The following is a 21648-nucleotide window of genomic DNA, read 5'->3' as shown; positions in this document are numbered from 1 at the left end:
ACCATTCTGGATTGTTTTTTTTTTGTTTTCGTGTATGCTGTGACAGGATCTCAAGGGCACCCAGTGATATTTTTTTTTTATTTTCAGATTTTACTGCACAATCTGGGCTTTTGTTGTGACTTAAATTGCAACAAAAATATCAGAAAGTAAGCGGAGGGTGCACAGAACTGCTGGGCTGAGGGGATATATATACACTATTGAAAGTGTTCTTTAAATGAAGATGTGAAGGGAGTTGCTATTGTTTCCTACAAGCTATGAGAAAGCAGCAGGCATGTCAGTCTGAGGAGGTGAAACATGTGTTGGCTGTTGACAAATGGTATACCTAATATCCAGTGGTAACCTTACCTTCGTAATGTGGAATTACCCACCTTGAAATATAAAGTGAATGTCAAACAAAAAATGGATTCTATTCAGATTTATTACTGAAAGGGAATTCACTCCTACTTCAGCTTCAAACAGTCCATGTAATGGCACCCACCAACATGTACATAGCAGAGTTTTTCACTGGGGGACATGTGTACACATATTTGGATGACAAAGTGCATCTATTATATCATTTAGCACACCTTACAACCAGCCGTACAGCATCTAATCAATAAGGGCTTCATCAATGCAATTCATACCCCCACCGACGGAGGTCATCATTCTTGGCTTTGATTGTGGTCAAAAAGCCTTACCAGCTAATTACCAATTCACCTCTACCTCCTCGCCTCACAACCTCTCATACCGCACCTAACTCCACCAAAAACAATTTCTTATCCTTAAGTAGCCAGAAAACACATCCAAGAGCTACCCCTGCCTTCCACCCCATAGCTATATACCTCTTGGCAGAGACAAACGCAAACCTATCTTAGTGTTTTATCTAGGAACCTGAATCGATATTCCTATTTTATGCCCTTGTCCGGTTATAATCAATAATATCCATACAACGGCATAATAATCATATCCATAATTCAGTCGTAGAACATGCTGTCACATTAAGCAAGGCTACTTCTTCGGCCCCCTAGTAAGCACACCGAGTTCTCTAAACAAAACCAAGCCACCAGCAACCTGGGAAATCCCCCTTGCTTTTGTTTTGATTTCGTCCTAGAACTCCTGTAAAGCCCTGTAAGAACGGCCAGTTCTTAGTGACATCTTTATTAACGTCTTATGTCCAACCTTACGTCAAACCCAGGCACCTTTCAGGTATAAATATACCAACGTTGCCTTAAGCAAACACACGGTGGTGATTCTGGAGCAGAGCAGCTAGCTACTTGCCCGAGAGCCCAGCTGATGCGAGAGCCCACGGACGCTGCCCCTCCTCCCTGACGCACTGAGAGAGACGCTGTCTTTTCTCCTGCCGAGAAATCCAGCTCCGGTGTTTCCAGATACCTTTGCGGGTTACTGGGATATCGAGTCCTGAGAGAGAGATACCAGACCTCCTGCTTTCTATTACCCAGGTACGGAACTGACTAAACCCTTACAGAGAATTCTTGAGTCAGATTCTTGGCAAAACAAACTTAACTTAAACTGCTACTTACTTACTCCCTCCCACGTATTAGGCTTAGGTCAGGTACACCGGGGTAGGCGTATTAAGAAGCACCAGTTGAGTACGATTAGTCAATGTATATATGTATGTATATATTTTATCTATTTTAAAGTATCATATGGCTAAGAAACCATATCAATGCTTTTACAGTATTATTTTATAATCCTCCTTTTACTGTACACACTTTACTTTACCATGAGCATTACTATCGTGGCAATGCATTTCTCTTGTACGAGGAAGAAGACTGCTCAATAAATTACACCTTTTATTGAAAACGCCCGTCTCTCTTTTCTCTGCATTCTGGTGAAACTAAGTATGCACATTTGACTGAGTGAAATAGCTGTCTATTGTTTTCACACGACTCTAGAGATACACTCTTATTCAGGGAGAGCAAAGTTGTCATGTTTTATGGTTGTCAGAAGCTAATCCCTTCCTGTCTATCCAGGGAGGTTAAACTCCTCCTCGTTCATTCAAGAAAGTTTCTAGTGACCTCTGAGCTAGCTGGCAAACCTTAAGTCTAATATAGTCAGTAGAGACCTAGATAACCTCAGTCCTACGTCTACACTGCTGAATATATTATTCCAATGCGCAGAGCCTATTGGGAATATAGGAATTACACTACACTATGAATGGACACATGTGTGACAAACCAAGGGGTCCGTGGGTACCACCTTCCAAGATATTTCCGCTGTTATTTTGGTGACAGAAGCAAAGTAAGGTTGTATTTGAGGGGAATCCTACAGCGTGTGGTAGTCAACTTGTATCAATTGACCCCTTGGGCTGAGACAGATAAGTGTGTGTGAGTTATTTAAAACTCTGCTTGTTTACTCCATAGTGGTATCGCAGGTGCATACAATGGTTCTTTGCCCACTCTACTGACATATTTGTGCCAGCAATCCTATGCAATTCAGAAAAGGGGGTGGTGATGAACAGAGTGTCTGAATTAAGCAGACCACTCTTACCCAGTCCAAAGATCAGGGCTTGATCCATCACCTTTATTTATCTCACTGCCCCATCCCAGCTCAGAACCTGGCTATATGCAAATTAGTCTGTCCCTGGCCCAGTGCATCATGGGAACAGGGCAGACCAAACTACCAAGCCAATTCTTCACCAGAAAGGAGACAAGCTTCCGGGGACCGGTTTCTGGCATTTCAGCCGTCGTCGGCCCGGCTTGCTTGAATCCTGATGGAGCAGTGAGAAAGGGACTCATGTCTGAGTATACCCTGCCACACCTATAGTGGCCAAAAACGATTCAGAAAAGGGGTGGTGATGAGCAATCCTATGCAGGCCAGACCACACTTGTAAACCTCAACAGTCGATTCTTCATTCCCAACAACATTCCCACAGCCCCTACATCTCCACTGAAGTCCATCTGATTGGCCATAAAATATAGGCCATACAATAGGATACTTCCATATTGGGAACCCTTATGTCGCTGTCACTTAGTCACAACAGCTTTGCTAGCTCCGACCATGTCCTCAGGGATGCTCATTTAAGTTTTGTGAGAATAGAGTTTACTTCTGTGAAGAATTATTTAGTCAACATCATTTGGATGACTACAAAGTGATGAAAAAGGCAAGCCTTGAATAAAAAGGGAGAGAAACCTTAATTCCATTGATTGCCATGCCAACATATCCCACTATCCCAATATTAAGTTTTCACCAGTATGGTAAACTTGCACACCAGGTACCTGAAAATATCAGATGCCCACTTAAGCATGAGTGGGCATATTCTGGAAGCAACCTGTCAGTCATTGGAAAAACTGGAAATAAGCAGGATTTTCCCCAATTTACACTTTAAACTTGAGTGTGATCCAGACGCCTCTAGAATCATCATAATACCCGGTCGACTGTGACTGGGTCCCCTTAGATGTCATAGGGCATCATTCACGTACACAGGGACATACATAGGTTTGCCAATAATCTAGTACCCCAGTTGGCAGAGCAGTGACGGAGAACGCAGGCAAGTGGATCCAATGCGAGAGCAAAGAAGAGCATTGAAAGCGGCATCCCTGACACATCCCTCTTGGAGTCCCCCATGGCTGAGAGAAGACCTACTCAGTTGGCACACATTCAATTGTAATAACATACAGTAGTTTTATCCATTTAACAACATTCTGTAACAACCCTAGTTTTTGTAACACTGCAAATATAAATTGCAATCCCAGCGTATCGAAGGCTTTCTAGGAGGCCACTACTTCTCGGCACCCTGTCCAGCATCAGGAAGAGAAGGTTCAAATGAGTGCTGCATCCAGGGATAAATTAATTTTGGTCTGGGTCTACCAGTTCAGCCATGCATAGCATCAGTCTGCTCCCCAAAGCTTCCTTAGTATTTTATAGACTGTGTTCAGTAACTAAAGTGGCCTACACACCGTAGCATTCAGTGGGTCTCTCCCCACTTAAGGTAGAACTACTATAGTGGCCAATCAAGTGGCTGCTGCAAAAGATCCCCCTCAGAAGTAATGTTTGTACAGATTCAGCAATTTAGGGGCTAACAGACCTATACATATAGAAATAAATTCTGGTGGCAGGTCATCAACACCAGGCATTTTTCCCCTGCCCAATTGATCAACAGCCAAGGCTACTTCTTACACAGACATGGGGCATCCAGTGCCAATCTGTGTTCTCCAGACAGAGCTCTGCTGTTCATATATTGCATCATTCATATTTCCTCTACTCCACAGGGGCTGAGTATAAGTCCACATAGTAGTCATCGAAGGCCTGATTTATTTCGAAATGTGTATGCAGATTATTGCAAGCGGGTAATGTAATTGCTTTTATTCGGCAGTCAGGCCAGCAACTAGCCCTTTTGCTCCCCTTGCCCATTCTGTCTCGCCAGCTACTCCTTACAGCCTACCCCCCTCAGTCTTCTCAGCACCGGTTGGCATTCTTACCTGCCCAGGCGGCCATACACTTCCTCGTCCTCAGTGCGGCCAGGGATTCACAGGGACTAGCATTGCAGGCCAAAAATGTGAAGGTTTTTCCTGCCTGGGTGCCAGGAGAGTGGCGGCTGAAGCACAGTCCTTAAAGGGGATGCACAGTCCTTGGTGTGCTGCTCACCGGAGGAGGAAGTGAATCTGTAATCCTTAGCGTTCATGTGACATTGCTTGGGAACTACACTTCCCAGCAGTCTATGCGATAGGACTGTGAATAGTGTTTGGTTCCTGACAAAGAAGAAACCCTTTGGCATTCTCAGGACAGCGAAAGCTTGTTATTGAGTCATTGCAGCCAATGTGCACTCTACTGTGTTGGAGTGTGCTGTGATTATAAGGGGTGAGCACTGCAGCAGTGTTCACTGGTAAACTTCGCTCCTCCTGTGGTTGGAGGAGCTGTTTTTGCCGAAGGTCACATTCCCAGCAGAGTGCGGAGTAGCAAAAACTCCTCAATCTCCACCGGCTGAGCGGAGCTTACTGCCCAGCCTTATTCCTCATCTACGACAAACTGAGCTATCCGGTTGGACACATCTGGTGCTATCCAGACTATAACCTGTGGTTAATAGGTGGATGTGTTGTGCCTATTATGTGACAGCACAACTTGTTATATAACTTTGGAGCTTTGCTGTGAGAAGATGGATCTCTTGAAAGCATGTGAAATTTATCACTCTGACCTCAAGTAGGGTATCATTCCAAGATGGTGGTCCCAGCCCCCGAACATTCCAGTTTGGGAAGTTATATTGCCAGTGCATGTTGTGTGTACACGGCTATGTCTGTTGCTCTGGAAGACCCCACATCTGGGACTCTTCCCTACACAAGTAGATGCAGTGCCACATTCAGGAATGAATGTTGCAGTGCTTGGCCCAGCAATCCCAACCCTCTGGTATGCAACTGACTACACAGGTACCTATGAAAGTTCACCTCAAGAGAACACAGCCCCTGAGCATATAGGAAGACACCCTTTTGGCAGTGGTTAGGATAACTGCCTCATCACCCCAAACTCAAACAATGTAAACTATAAGCCTCATGTCTATATCGAAATTATGTGGTGCGTCAGGAGTAAGAAGAGATAGCCATATTTATCATAGGGTTGTGTCACTTTTGCAGCATGCAATTGGGTGCAAAAGCAATGCAACACTTGAGATGCAATTTCTCAAGCCACGCAAGGCCTGATAACTCCAGAGTAAAGCAAGGTGGCGCAAATCACCCCCTCCATGGAAACTTTTCTCATCAATAATTTCACTTGCAGTGAGATTACTACTGATGTCAAGGAAGATGTCATGAATAATGTAATATGTGAGGTAATTAGCAGTAAATGGAGAGTGTGCGAGTTATAGTTACCTTAGGGCATAAGTTATCGTTACTCGAGATAACTATAACGAGTAACTGGTGAAATTCTGTGGCTTTTAGAGTTAAAACATTAAGTTGTTACTGAACATTTAATTTAACAATAACTTTACTTTAACCTTTATTTTTTTCAGTGAATTTCTGTGCTTCTTTTTTAACGTAAGTAATATTTTATTACCATAAGTAAAGCCAACCACCCTCTGTGCACAGCCAGGCCCTGCAGCCAACCCCTTGCAGGCAGTCAACCGCACTCTGTACATGGCCTTCGGCCTTGCACTGCTGGGTGTTGGCCACACTCTGGCCGACACCCACACAGGCAGCCAAACCCTCTCCCTCTCCCTTCCCCCTCTGCTCCCAACAATCTCTCGGGGGAGGCCGAGAGCGCCCAAAGTTCCACCTGATCCCCTGCTTGCACCCATCGTGTGTGCATGGGGATTGCCAGCATTGCTCTAACCCCATGGGAGCAGATTTCTTTTGATCCTGTGCGGTGGGAGCTATCAAAGCATTTCCCTGCCCGAGAGCACGGGCAAGGAAATACTTTGTCTCCCACCGGGCGGGAGCAGTTATGTGCTCTCACCTGGTTGGAGAACAGTAGGGATTTCCCTGCCTGCGCTGATGGCAGGTAAACCGATGGTGTCCTGAGTGTTGGGGACCCCGAGACACTGTCACTGACCTGGCCTGATAGATGGTGTCCCCAAAACCTCTTGGAGGCTTAGGGAGGGGCCCCCGCGACCCCACTTTTTAATGAAATTATCAGCCCTGGGGGACGTCGTCCTCAGGGCCTCTTTGACACTTGGGGAGGGGCCTGCGTTCCCCCCTTCTTAATGAAATTATCAGACCTGGGGGATGGGGCCTCATGGCCTGGTGGTGAGATCCCAGAGGGACCATTTAAAAAAAACAATTGCCATGAATTCACTGAGGTGCCGTGCGCCTGTGGTAAAATGTTTTGGAAAATGATGGTTCCCACCGTTTTCTATTACTAAAAGGGGGGGTTGGGCCAGGGGGATCAGCCTGGGTATGTTTTAGGGGGGAGGGGGTGCGTGACCCGGCTTAATTGATCACCTTAAAACTTTCCATGTGCAAACTATTTCAAAAGTTGCATTTTTTTGGAAAGTTTCATGAAGATTCGTCAAAAGGTGCCAAAGTTATTAGCAACATATGGAAACATGATCCTAACTATAACTACCCAGTGGTGACTGCCACTGGACAGCCACTCTGTAGTCACAGTTAGGATTCCCAGACATGGGAAACCTCTGAATTTTGATTTGCGCCTGTTGACTAATCTCCAATAGACTTTGCAGACATATTCCTCTCTCTATGTAAGCAAAGTATGCATTTTTCACGGAAATACTCAAGGGGGTCCAAAGAAAAAAGGGTATTCCATACCGTGTTTCGGCACCAATGCATTTCCCATAGACTTTGAACTTATGTGTAGCATGAAAACGACTAGAGGATTTCATAAAAATTTGGCAGGATTACACATTATGGTGTGCAGATGATCCTCGTGGGTTCTAGAGGTAAGGTGAGCAAGTATACTGTAAGTTATAAGGCATTTTAACTTAGTGATATCTGTAGTTGCTGTACTTTTCAAAATTTCATGGTATTTTGCTGAATTTCGTTAAAGTGCAGTGTTACATAGAATGACAAGTCAGTATGTGACTGGCAAATACAGCCTTTACAAAAGTTAAAGCCTATTTTGGGACTATTTTCCCCCCGTGTCCTAGGGGCCACTCTGTCTCCCGGGGCAGATTTTGGGTTGACACCTTCAATCCACACTAGGGGGCAGAAAGATTTGTGCACCTATTCTGGGGTGGGAGCACTGCGTGATGCTGAGTGCTGCCCCCACACCCTTTTCTTTCCCCCAAAAAAGGTGTGTTGTGTGGCTCACCCTGGCATCGTGCCAGGCTCTCACTCAAGAATACGGGCATAAGTATTTTGGCACCTCCGGGAGTTGGATTGTGGGTGACTACCCAAAATCTGCCCCAGGGACAGAAAGAGACACTGGACACCACAGAAAATGGGATAAAAATACAAAAAACACGGTGGATTTTCTGCACATCTGATGGTGTGTTGAGGGAATTTACCCCAAACTCTGCCCCATACAACACAAAGCCCGCTAAACACCAGGGAAAAATAGGCCCAAAAATTAAAATGGGGGTGGGGACTTCTCACTCAGGCATTAAAGTGTTAACAGTCTTCCTGCTCGCTGGGCACTGACTCTAAATCGTCCCGCAGGGAACAAAAATGCCATTAGATACTGGGGGGGGGGCAAAAGTCTTAAAAATTATAAAGGGGGGAGTCAGCTTGCCCATGTATTGTGCCTTGCTCATAGTCCTGAATCGTCACAACAGTTTTTCGGACCATTTGGGCAAATTGTGGGTAAACAGCCCTCAAACCCCTTTTTTATAAGGCACAGATATATTGGTGTCCAGCTGACTTTGTCCCCTCCGCAGGGGGCCATATTGGAAGTAAAGACCTCCTATCTGCCACCAGATGGAAAGAAAGACTGTTGGCGTTAATTTGGGGTGAGAGCTCAGAACGATGTCTGAGCGGGCCACCCACACCCCTTTTACTGTTTTAAAAAATCTTGTGTCTATTAGCCATACTATCCTCTGTGAGGGCATATTGGAAATAACAAACTCCTATCTGCAGTTGGAGGGTAGAAAGACTGTCAGGGTAATTTTGGTCATTCTATAAGGTGGTGACATCGGTCTCAGCTAGAACCTCTAAATATTGGAGTGAAGAAATTGTTCACGACCATGGTTTGCAGTGCATGGTGCCCAGATGCTCTATATTTGAGATACATTATCCTTCTAAGATGGCTCCTGGATCATCGAAGCACTCGCTTTGGAGCTGCTTCAGTATTGCTTGGTATTTAAATCAGAACCCAATATGCCATTTTCGACATCCGGGAGCCGTACGCGGCAGGAGAGATGAATATCGGCAGGATGTCTACTGGCATCCTCGTTGGAGGTAAGACAGCTTGCAGCATAGGATATGTGATCCATATGATTAGAAGACCTGGATGGTCGGCAGTAATACTTCCACTTGATCTATGCCCTATTTACATTGGTATATTTACTTTGTGTCATTGTAGATGGCGGGTACTCACGCTATCTGATATGGATATATACATTGCGTGAAAATATATATTGAGGACACTAGAATACGGAGGCTACATATAAGAGCAATATAGAGATCGATAAACCTCTCATACTCATCATACTCATACTATAGAAATGTATTTTTGATATTATTGCTACACAGAGTACGGATTAAGGGTGATATCCTTGTAGTGATTGCCGGGACAGAAGTCGAACCGGCATGGTGGTAGGGTAGTTTATGAAACTTGCAGCATATTCTTCTGGTTCAAACTTTGACACAAAAGTGCATTTTTCAAAGTTTTTGCAAATTACCATGAAGTTCAACTTCATCGTATTTTGCTCCCCCTATTAGCGCATTCGCTGATTTTTTTGCTTTAATGCAGTGCATTTAAGGAACCTCAATTTGCGATTCCTTAAATGCAATCGCAATTTGAGAACTAGCAATTAATTGCGAATTCTCACAAAGTGAGGGCCTTGACCCTTGATGCATCGCAAAAGTTCATTTTGCGATCGCAAACGGCCGTTTTTTGCGAATCGCACCGTTTGCCATCGCAAAAAGCTTTGATGCATGTGCCTGTTAGTGTGTGCTCGGGCTATGTATTGTTATCCCTAATTTGAATTATGCACCTGGCCTAAAAGTCTTTGCAACTTTAAACACCTTTAAACCTGAATGAGCTGGCACCAGATTTGTTATGTGGACAAGGAATATTGCAGTGTAGAGGTGAGAAGAAGTTGCCCAGTGTCTATAACAAACAATAGGGAACTGGTAAACAAAGCCCTTACAATTATCCGTCAATTTCACAGTTAAGTTGTGCACCTACACTGTGGTGCTTTGTCCTAAATTCATGGCAGGAGATGTGCTGGGCAAACCCAGAGCATTTATGGAAGTTTTCATTCATGCAGACAACCGATCATGAGTGGTTAGTAGTGTTTTCTCCACATTTATAGCGCATTGACACCCTTAGGTCCTGTAGGTGTCACTTATAGCCACAACATAAATAAACTGTGGACTGTGCTTGCTGTAAACATGTGTTTTTGCTTTTGCAACTGGTAGTGGGGATAGAAGCTTTGAAGTACTGTTTGATTGCCTAATCAACTTGTGATTTTTGTGTTTTCCCTCCAGGGAGGGGCGCTGTGCTCTTGTGACCTCATTTGCGGTGTTTAAGTTTATGTCCTTGTACGCAACTGCAACTCTGATCTGCCTCATTCTACTCAGCTGGGTATGTTTTGAACTCACAGTGGCGTCTGATATGTTTTACATGAGACCAATCAACATGGGGGGGGGTGGAATAACACAGGAAAATGGAATGAGAAGTTTCATTGTAAATCCTTGTAATTATGGAATATATGAAATATCATCAGCTAGGAATCTGTGAAGAAACAGAACCTGTCAGTACCCTTAAACTCCTATTTTGTCCCCCTGGTATTACCTCATCGTTTGTTATTACAGGATAGAGAGGGTCGCCAGTGCACATACTCGGAACAGTTCAGATTACTGAAACTATGGTTCTTCCCTTACTGTGATGCAAATGGATGCTATTTATTTGTAATTAAGTTTTTTACTTTATTGAAATTGACATTTTAACCTCATAGACGTGATGTGCATTGTTCCAGGTTGGTAAATGAGAATATTTGAAGATGAGTGGGGGGTCACTTGAAGACAGATTGATGGACTATAATTGTTGGAGCGTGAGAAACACACTCAGATAGTGATTTACACTCACTGCAGATTGTACTCAACCTACTTGTACTTCAAAGTCTCCTCTGCTTCAGACATCCAATGCCTCAAACACTACCTGCACAACTTCCAGACCTGGCTGTCCAGCATCTACCTGAAGCTCAACTATAACAAGACAGATTTCCTCTTAATTGCAAAGAACGACAAATAGGCAACAGTACAAACCTGGCTCTGTGATACGAACCTTGACAGCTTCAAACCCCAACTTTCACTCAATGCTGAGGGAATTAAATTCACCCTGGACACTAACCTCACCCTCAAGGAACACTGTTACAAATGGGGTCTCTAGATGGCAGAGGGAAGAACCTTTGTCCAAGTAAGGATCCTTCTTCCTAGTCAGGATAAGAGAGTTACACTCGAAAAATAACCCTTGCTCCCCCACTCGGTAGCTTGGCACAAGCAGTCAGGCTTATCTTAGAGGCAGTGTGTAAAGCATAATTTGCCGAAAAGTTCACGAACATTCACCATATAAAATGGTGACACTACTGACGCCTTATTTGTCACATAGAAAACAATGAGTGGGAAAAGTGTGATGTCAGAAAAATATGATCAAACAGATTAATTGCTTTGACATGCATGTGAATGAGGGCGGACACACATGGCATCAGCATGCTTGATACATACCCATTCAGATTTCCATCAGCTGTCACTATTCTCCAGGAAACAAGATCTGTAATATTCATTTTTCATCAAAGAGGAGCCTCAGAGAAAGAAATATGTATCAAGAGCGCCATCCACTCAACTATACCATATCCAAAAAAGCCCTTGCTGCACGTTACACATCATGCGGGAATTTGTAGGGGTACCCCACTTCTTCTTTTTTCATGGGGAACAGTCTAGTACCTACTAATGAACCATTTCAAGTTTATAAGTGCAGAGAAATGCAGCTCCTGTGCTAAAAAGTGATTCTTACAAATGTTAAGACAAGTAAAAAATGTGTGTTTAGGAAGTGCCTCTCGTAAGCAACCACCCAGGAGTGATTGGCGGTTTCTCGCCAAATTGCTTACTCTCTCATCATCCGCACTTTCCTAGAAAGGAACGAAAACACCCAGAACATGAGTGAGAAAGGAATATATGTGTGTGACCAAAAAACTACTAACAGTATACAGTGCACATCTAAACGTATGTGTTCCCTACCGATCCCCGTTTAGAGAGGAGAGCATTCTTCCTAACAACCACTACAAAACTGAAAAATGAGTTACCGAAGAGCAGACTGCACTTGTCTTTAATTAGTAGTGCCTGCACTTATAGTTAAAAAACCATACCACGTTTAGACCAGTTAAAGCTGAACGACCGACACGTTTCATTGCCACTTCACTTTTTTGCAAATTTATCAGGGCATGGGGACCCCATTCCACCTTTAAGATGCACTGGACCTGCAGGTTAAAAAATAGGATTAGACAACATATAACATAGGGAATACAAAAAGTAAAACAAGAAAGGAAGTTTTTTTCAGAAAGGTGTAACATTTAGTCACTCAAAGGGATGCTTCACAATGAGAGCAGTAAGACAGCTCAATGTAGAGCCATGGAATACATTTGATAATCTAGAAAAAACCACAAATCAGGAAAAAAACATATGTTTTATTTAAAACCATGTTCATTTCCTAAAACTGTCCCTCCTTAGGATTCACTGTAATCACAACAAACTGAATTTTCTCATTATACTTATATGGTAATTGTCATCCTACCCAACTCACACACTGTATTGCTCTCACAAGAATGCAAGGCTCAAGTAAACTCTGCAAAGATTAAGATGAGACCAACCCAGTCTTAAGGTGTTTACATTTAGCTGAGGAGGAAGGGTCTTTTTGAAAGCTGAAAATTCAAAGGTATTACACATTAAATGTGCTCTATATCCCCAGGTAAGAGTTAACCATTAATTCCAAAACAGAGATATGCAGGGGATAGTCCAAGGATGTATACACCCTTAGAAGTAATTGCACCTTGAAAGAGCCTAGGAACCGGATCCTTGAAGACTAGAGAACCTAATGAAAGCACGCGGATGGAGGCTTTGATGACAGCATGACTTGGAGAAGCATCTGGCCATGGAAGTCTTAGAGGGTGTAGAAACATAAGTATGGAAGCCTTGTGCATATGAGAATAGAAAACCTGGAGGCAAGAAGAATTTACGTGAATCCTGAAATTTAAGTCTCAGAGGACATAGGACCTAGAGGAGAACCTGACCTGACAATGAAAGTTTTTGAGACATGTGAGACTGGAGAAAGGGAGAGTTGGACATTTTAGAAGCTCAAGGATCTGTGGAAGAACCTCAGAAGGCAAGCATTGGATGCATCGGAGCTGGTATTGTGAGCACAGTCTTGGTGATAGTCTAATCTCCATGATGCAGCAAACAAATCCTACAGTTGTTTACCATCACAGCTATGGAAGGCATGCTCAACAGGACCAACAAGAAGATGGTTGATGTGGGTTCCTAAACATCCTTATAAAGCAATGAAGGTGCAATTTAAACAACCTTTTGTTAATGTAGCGTATAGGTTCCTGTGCTTTGAGAATTCTAGTACACCTGGTTATACTCCAGAAACCAAACTCCTTCGATTTACTCCATGCCTGCTCCAAATTGTCAAATGAGTGGTCCGAGTGTGGGCGTATTTTGCTTTTTTCATCCTCTCTAAGCACTTTTCAGCCTTTTTTAATGTTGCACCATGTACGGTCTAAGAAAAATGGCACCCAATTGAGATCAGAGGATCACCGGATCCCCCAGGATACCCCTAAACACAAGAGTTTAATGGAAGAGAAGCACAGCTGTTTGAGATCAGGGCTAGCTTCTTGTTCGTCTTCACCTGGGCCTGTTGCTGTGCTGCATATCTGGTGTCCCTGGCCCTAGTAGCTCTTCTGCAGCTGACAGAGTTTGCATTGGAAGAAGTCAAGAAACCTTTGGATCTGTTAGCATTGGTGTTCTTACTTAGTAAAGATGTTTTTATATAAATCTATAAACATGATATAAACAAGAACAACCCCCAGCCCCACAAACTCCACAGCAAAAATTGTGCTGTTTCCTGTAGGAGCAAATGATGAAATTCCAAAAGCCGGGAGATGAAGGTTGGCATTTTAGACAGTCAGAGATCCCATTTGTAGAGATTTACTTCCATGTTTGTTGCATGGCTGTGCCCTCCTATGAATCCATTTGCTTGTATGTTTCTGCTCATCCATCATGTGCATCTATTACAATTGACCAATAGTGCATGTAATCAGCAGTCCCCATCAGTCACAGCGCAGCTTTACATCTGGGGCTACAACTGATATCTTCTCATTTACCTCCACTGTTGTGTCCTTCTACACAGATGTGCACAAGTGCACACAAAATAGTATTTTTGAATTTTGCATCCAAGTGCATGACTGTAATGTTTACTCTCTAGAATGAATCATTAGACTGATGTAAGTTTAAGGGGCAGCTCAGATATACATATTGAACTAGATAATCTGAATTGATTACTTGAATTGTACATGATAGCTTCTCTCGATACACAATGAACTAACTATGTGTGCATTGATATTCACAATATTAGACTTTTTATTTTTTGTCCTGTTTTTCTTCCACTATTACAGCACGTTGGACTCTTTGGAAGATGCCAGAACCTCATTGTTGATCTGGTGATCTCAACAGGGGTGTGCTTAACAAGTACGATTCTACACGCTGTCCAACATGAATTCAAATTTATTCTTATTGCCTGAGATTAAAAAATGTTTGTGGTAGCCCCATTCCACTTGTGAAATTTCTCAAACCTTTGTATTACACATGAACATATACATTTGAAAATATACAACATGCTACCCTATTGCAAAGATTAATCACTCAGTGATCAGCTCAGTGCCAACACAAAGAACCAGGCTATTGGTAATGACTGAGAAACCAGAGGGCAAATGCAAAAGTCATGTCATTGGTGGTGTCTCTGAGGGGTAGTATATTTGGTATCCAGCTACACAAGCCTACACACACCCCTAAATTCCTACACCCACCCTAAGAACAAAACACACACACACACACAAATATTTCTTCATTCATCAGATAAGATAGACATACACAAAAGCAGAAGCAAGCCATTGTCTCTCTTCATTTAATTCCATTATGTAGACTAACCGGCATCATCACAGAAAGAGAGATATGAGTGTGGGTACCAACCGCAATCCATAAAGCAAAACAAATACAACCTGATTGCCTTTGATAGGAAAATCCATTCCTAGGTTTATCTTAAAAAGGTGAAAACTAAGAACAAAAGCCTCTATCCGAATTGCTCACAAAGTGTGGTCACCAATCACCAAAGTGATGTCAAACCCATTATGAGATTCTGGAACATTACCTGAGGTGAGAAAAAGACATGGACTCATTGCCACAAAGTTAGTAAAATGGGCTTTGTGGTGAAAAGTTTCATTTAGAAATACTTGGCTTAACCTGTTATAGCAATGCCATAAAGTAGCTGGTATACTGACAGAGAAATGTGTATAGTGTTTTATTCAGCACCAAAAGAACATTGAAGAAAATAAAATAATAATGATCCTAAACCAATTTAACAAAAAAAGAAGAAATACATATATGATTAAAACAACACCAATATTCCAAAAAATGGTTATGTGGATCATGAGACATTCATTTCTGATGAAAATGCCAACAAATCTATTAGGATCTAAGATGATATTAATGAATTTATTTATTGAATGTACTTACATAGCTCAACAAAGATGCCATTTGGCATCCTGGCCCAGGGCAAAACTGCTGGGAAAGAGAAGGGGGAAAAAGTCAACATGGGCTAGCTGTATAAAATGAAATTCATGGCCGACTGCGATGATGCGCGGTTCAGCTACACGAAGTGGATTGGGCCCAGTCTCTGCTTTTCTTCGGGCTTCAATTAATTCTTTTTTAAAGTTACTGAGAAGGTAAATTTCAGCAGGGCAAGTCAGGAGGTGGCGTCCGAGGAGGAGGCATCATCATCAGGGAGCCAGTGGACAAAGTCACGGTGAAGATTAATATGTACAGGCTTAGTCTCTTTTACAGAATTCAAAAGTCTCCAGAGGACCAGGCTGCAGGCTGTATCTGACAAGGGCTCCACTAACCTGAATACCCTTTCTGTAAAGACAGGTTTTACTGCTGCAGAAAATATTGTAGCAGGAGCTGCTGCAAAATCAGACCGACCAACAATGCTCCTTGGGTGGATCGCCAAGCACATAGATCCTGGTCTCATCTTGGTTCTCAAGGTTCTTTTCTTTGCAGAAAACTCCCAAGATTTGGGCTATCTGGGCTCCTTTAGCACCACATCTATGGGTCCAGGACTGGAGACGAACCACTTGAAGGATCAGGATTCACTCAGGCTGGGTCTAGGTGCGGGTTCAAGATGGTTGGAGCCATTCCTGTCCCTGAGCTCTGATCAGGAAGCCAGCCAACTAGCTCTTGGAATCACCCTGGAAGTCTTGGATTCAAGAAGGAAAGCAGATCAGCAGGTCTCAGGTGGCAGGGAAGTCCTCTCAGGGCACGGGCAGGCTGCAGGCCACAAGGTAGTCATTGTGGTGCAGCAGGGCAGACATCTGAAGTACATAGCAGGCTACAGATAGCAAGGCAGTCGTCTGAGAGCCCTTACAGCAGCCCAAAGGTGAACTGAAGAGGGGGTCTGAGGGTCCTATTTTTATACCTGGCGCCAACATTGAGATGGAAGAAATTTCTGGAGTTTTCTTCCCACTGATGTGTCTGGAATGTCTTGCCTTCCTGCCCTGTTCCCAGGCTGTCTGGGGCACCATAAGCTAGTGTGAAGTTCTTTGAGTGTGAGCTGAGGCAGAGTTTTAGAAGCGCAAGTAGGATTGTGCACAGTTTCCCCACCCCCTATCCTGCCAACACCCAGTCCCTCTATTGTGTTGCTGTCTGGGAGGAGTACACAAAGGCCAATTACCGACTACACCTAGTCATACAACCCAGGAAACAGACAGAATGCACCAGATGGTTAGTACAAGAAATCTTTTTTTTTCTAAAAGTATCATTTTCAGAATTATGACTTAAAATCTGACTTTACCGGTAAAGAGGATTTTAAATTACAATTCCTTAGAGACCAAACATGATATTTCTATCTGCTCCCAAACAAAAGTTACCTCTCATTAAATAAAATAAGGGATACCTATGTCTTCCTATGGGAAAGGTAAGCCTTACATTAGTGAAAAATAAATTTGTGAGCTTTCCATACCAGGACATTTAAAACATAAATGTGCACATCCTACATTTTAAATACAATGCATCCTTCCCTATAGACTGATTCGTGCCTACCTTATGGGGGAGTCATATGTAATAAAAAGGAAGTTTTAGGCCTGGCAAGATGTTTATTTTGCCAAGTCGAATTAGCAGTGTAACACTGCATACAAGCTGCAGTGGGAGACCTGGTATATGTTTTAGGGGATATTAAGAAGCAATTACTGTGACAGTGGATGTGTTTGGATCAAAGTGTAATGTATTCGTACATGTTTCTTTTCTTTCAGTAAGTCTGAATGGTGCCAACCCAAAGTTATCTCCATACAGACCTACAAACCGACTGATGTCACCCCCTTTTATCCTGTCGATATGTCTGCACACGCTCTTTACCTTCATCATACAGGTCGTTGGCTATGCATCCGTTCTGGAGCAACCGTGGTATAATGCAACAAATATCCATAGGTAAACACCAACTCTGGTGTGACTTGTTGCATTTCATTTTAGGAATTGCAGTGGTCGGTTGCTTTTTTAATGCAGTGGTTTTCTTTATGTATTGTTTCTTGCTGCAGTTTCTCCATTTCATAGCACTGTAAATGAAGACTGTAAAACTGAATGGTATTCAATTTTTCAATATCCTAAAGATGAAATAGGGACAATGCTTGTTTGGGGTGTGAGCCGAGTGATACACTAGGGTAGCCATCTCACTCCAAATAATCATGGACACTGTCTCCAGTCCTCAATTGTTCCACAAATCATTGCTTCAGGGATGCTAGTCTAATTGTCAATTGAAGCAGAACAAGTCTACAAGGGCCAGAAAGTGTAGGAATAAAACCATCCAATTTCTTCTTCAAGTGGGTTTATTGTGAACAGCAAATCCAGCTGCACACACTGGAGCTCTCAATCTAGTGCTGGTCATTTTTCATAGCCCGACATTCCATCCTTAGCTCTACTCATCCATCCCATGCTCCAGATTACATCATCAACTCTACATATCAATCAATCAATCAATCATATAATTTGTAAAGCGCACTACTTACCCGTGAGGGTCTCAAGGAGCTGGGGTGGGGGATGCTGCTACTGCTCGAAAAGCCAGGTCTTGAGGAGTTTTCTGAAGGTCAGCAGGTCTTGGGTCTGCCGTAGGTGGATGGGGAGTGTGTTCCAGGTCTTGGCGGCGAGGTGGGAGAACGACCTGCCACCGGAGGTCGCTCTTCGGAAGCGGGGGACTGTGGCGAGGGCGAGGTTGGCGGAGCGGAGCTGGTGGGTGGGGGTGTAGAAGCTGTTGAGGTACATTGGTCCGGTGCTGTGCAGTGCCTGGTGTGCGTGGGTGAGGAGCTTGAAGGTTATCCTCTTGTTGACCGGGAGCCAGTGCAGGTCTCTCAGGTGGGGTGTGATGTGGCTGTGGTGAGGGATGTCGAGGATCAGGCGTGCAGAGGCGTTCTGGATGCGTTGGAGCCGTCTCAGGAGTTTGGCCGAGGCTCCTGCGTAGAGGGCGTTTCCGTAGTCCAACCAGCTGCTGACGAGGGCCTTGGTGACTGTTCTTCTTGTTTCAGTGGGGATCCACTTGTAGATCCTGCGGAGCATGCGGAGGGTGTTGAAGCAGGAGGAGGAAACGGCGTTGACCTGTTTAGTCATGGAGAGGGTGGAGTCGAGGATGTCCCCTAGGTTGCTTACGTGGTCGGTGGGTGTTGGGACAGATCCGAGTGCGGTCGGCCACCAGGAGTCGTCCCAGGCCGAAGGGGTGGATCCGAGGATGAGGACCTCTGTCTTTTCCGAGTTCAGCTTCAGTCGGCTGTTCGTCATCCATTCAGCGACGGCCTTTATTCCTTCATGAAGATTGGTTTTGGCGGTGTGGGGGTCCTTGGTGAGGGAGAGGATCAGCTGGGTGTCATCGGCGTAGGAGATGATGTTGAGGTTGTGCCGACTGACTTTCACACAAAGGTCCAGTACTCGAAAACATTTCTGTAATGACCTGGAGAAGGGTGGCCACCTCTGGTTGAATGCAGATCTTGAGAGAAGGCAGTTAGCTCACCTATCTGACCAGGTGAGTGTGATGTGCATGTAGAAATCTCAAGTGAATGAGAATGCACATCCCATTTCATTGGTTCTTGTTCAAAGTACGGGCCCCATTTTGTGAGCAACTGCTTCACCTGAGGGTCATGTTGAAATTGATGAGAGTTCAAGGAGAAGCGAACCTGGTGGCATATTCAGAGAATACCACGAGTCAGAAAAGGAAACCAAGTTTAACCAAACGTGGTTGATGACCTCAGGCATGGGCTGTCCATGTCCTTATTATTTTCAAGCAAGAAATAAAGAATGAATATTTCAACTATATTTGTCGATGACATCTTGATGTATTCAGCGAGAAGATGTGTAACTCTGAATAATGATTCATTGAGGGATCTTAATACCCTGTTCTTTTTCGTGTGATCTAAATAATCCAAAGCAGCAAGCTGCTAGTATCTTTACCTGCGTCTCAAATATGAACGTGTTGTCCAGCCACATTACTAGATTTCTTACAGCAGATTTAGGTTGGGGATAAAAACCTGGAGAATCTGGCCAACAATCCAGAGTCGATCAATTTAAGTCATTACCATCTGCCATGACTGTCTTTTCTCCATTAAGTGTTAAACAGCATGCATCCATCCATCGTTGTATATGTCCCTTTTGCAACACGCCTCTTTCAGTGTATGTTCCTATCAGTATATTCTTTTCTGCTATAGGCCTCTTTCAGTGTATGCCACGATCAGTATATGCGGCTTTAGTTATATGCCCCTATCAATATATGTCACTTTTAGTAATATGGCTCTTTCGTTATATGCTCCTATCGGTATATTCCCCTCTTACTATGTCAATTTCGTGTATTCTCCTATCGGTATATGCCCCTTTAGCTACATGCCTCTTTCAGTGTATGTTCCTATTGGTATATTCTGTTTCTGCTATATTCCTCTTTCAGTTTATTCTCCTATCAGTATATTCCCTTTCTGCTATATGGCTATTTTGGTATATGCTTCTCTCAGTATATGCTGCTTTAGGTATATGCCTCTTTCAGATATGCTCCTATCGGTATATGCCACTTTGTCCATAAGCCACTTTGGGTATATGCTCATATCAGTATATTTCCTTTCTGATATATGCCTCTTTCGACATATGCTACTATCAGTATATGCCACTTCAACAATATGCCCCTTTCGGGATATTCTTCTGTCAGTGAATGCTGCTTTAGCTATATGCCTCTTTCGGTATATGCTCCTCTCAGTATATTCCCTTTCTACTATGTGCCTCTTTTGGATTATGGTCCTATTAGTATATGCCACTGTAACAATATGCCTCTTTCAGTATATACTCCTATCAGTATATTCCCTTTCTGCTATATGCCTCTTTCGGTATATGCTCCTATCGGTATATTCCCTTTCTGTTATATTTTAGTATATATGCTCCAATCAGTATATGCTGCTTTAGGTATATGCCTCTTTCGGTATACGCACCTATTAGTATATGGTCCTTGTTGGACTTGGGCCTTGTGGCAGGTTCACCCCTGAACTTTTTGCCTTAAATTATAGTGATTTCTGGTCTTTGCGCACTTTGACACTGTGGCGCAGTGTAAAGTGCGTGCGCACTTGGAGTGCGTGTGTGAGATAGGCCTGCCCTCCCATATGAATGCATGGGGAATGTGTGTGTCCCTGGTAGTTCCTGATGCGTGGGGAGTGCAGGCTCGAGTTTAGTATGTGTGAACTCGTGAGAGTGAATGCTGCGAGATGGTGTATGCGGCATGTATGTGTCTAGAAGGGAAGTGCTACTTCTGGACATTGAGATATGTGTGCAGTGAGGGTGCTGGAGCGTGATTGGCTGGAGGTGGCTGGCATGCCAGGCTCCAGGAAGTCTGGATGGGTCTGCCCGGTGGTGAGTGTGAGATTAGCATGAGTGATGTGTGGGAGGAGTGTACCTGTGTCCTGGATGGGCTGGGTTTTCCCCACACAATGCTGGCTTCGCCCCCCTGTGGTGTGACTGATGACCCTAGCCTCCCCAGTGAATGAAATTGGTGGTTGAGCCATCAAGAGTACTCAAGAACCAGCTGCGAATGGTTCTGCCCCCACCCTGCCCTTAGACAAAGGATTTGTCTGTATAAAAAGAGGCTGTGACCTCTTGAAAAAGGGTTCTTGTTTGCTGCTTGAATCTGCCAGGGGCGCGCTGCTGCTTGGGCCCGGGGGGAAGGCTTGCCTCCCCTGGGCCCTGCCCAGCCTCTGGACTTCTGAAGAGCTTTGCTAGACTTTGGTTCCTTATAGCGCTTGGGAGCGCCGTTTATTCCCCCTCTAGCGCTGTACTTGGACTTTTGCTGGACTTGTGTTCCCCTGAGGCGCCTGGAGGCCCTTTGTCCTGTCTGGTGGCTCTGGGAGCGCTTGACTGGTGGCTTCTGGCGCCTGGAAGTGCTTGTGTGCTGTCCCTGGCGCATTGGAGCGCTTTGTGTCCCGCTAGCGCTGAGAGCGCTTTGTTTTCCGAGGCCGGTGCCCACCCGGCGTTTGTTTGCACGCATTTTGCGTGAGGATCGGCGCGGGAGCCCACTCCGCTGTTTTTGCCGACTTCCGCGATCCACAGCCGGTGCCCACCCGGCATTGCCCAGAGAATGGGAGCTCATCCCCGTGATCCTTTTCACTCGAGGGAGCCCACCCCTCGGTGAATTGCCCTCCAACCTCTGCAGGTCTGATAACGGGCCGCCGCGCTGCCCGCGGCGACCCGGAAGTGCTAGGGCCATCGGCCAATCACTGTGCGGCCCTGAACCCGAAGTCCCGCCCTGTAGGCGGCCCCGTCTGGC

The 21648-nt window shown here is 44.3% G+C and overlaps 1 protein-coding gene across 1 annotated transcript in view; it reads left to right on the top strand.

Annotated features, from left to right (window-relative positions):
* The window catches only part of LOC144792209 (putative cation-transporting ATPase 13A4), a 325411-nt gene that overhangs the window by 280005 nt on the left and 23758 nt on the right, over positions 1-21648 (top strand). The window contains exons 24-26 of the mRNA XM_078667110.1: positions 10035-10131; positions 14219-14291; positions 17126-17300. Coding sequence (XP_078523236.1) covers positions 10035-10131; positions 14219-14291; positions 17126-17300 — 345 coding nt within the window. The remainder of the gene's footprint in view (positions 1-10034; positions 10132-14218; positions 14292-17125; positions 17301-21648) is intronic.

Source organism: Lissotriton helveticus, chromosome 11, assembly GCF_964261635.1.
Source record: "Lissotriton helveticus chromosome 11, aLisHel1.1, whole genome shotgun sequence".
NCBI classification, from domain to species: Eukaryota; Metazoa; Chordata; class Amphibia; order Caudata; family Salamandridae; genus Lissotriton; species Lissotriton helveticus.
Note: the sequence above shows the minus strand (reverse complement) of the source record. Positions and strands in the feature narration are given on the sequence as shown.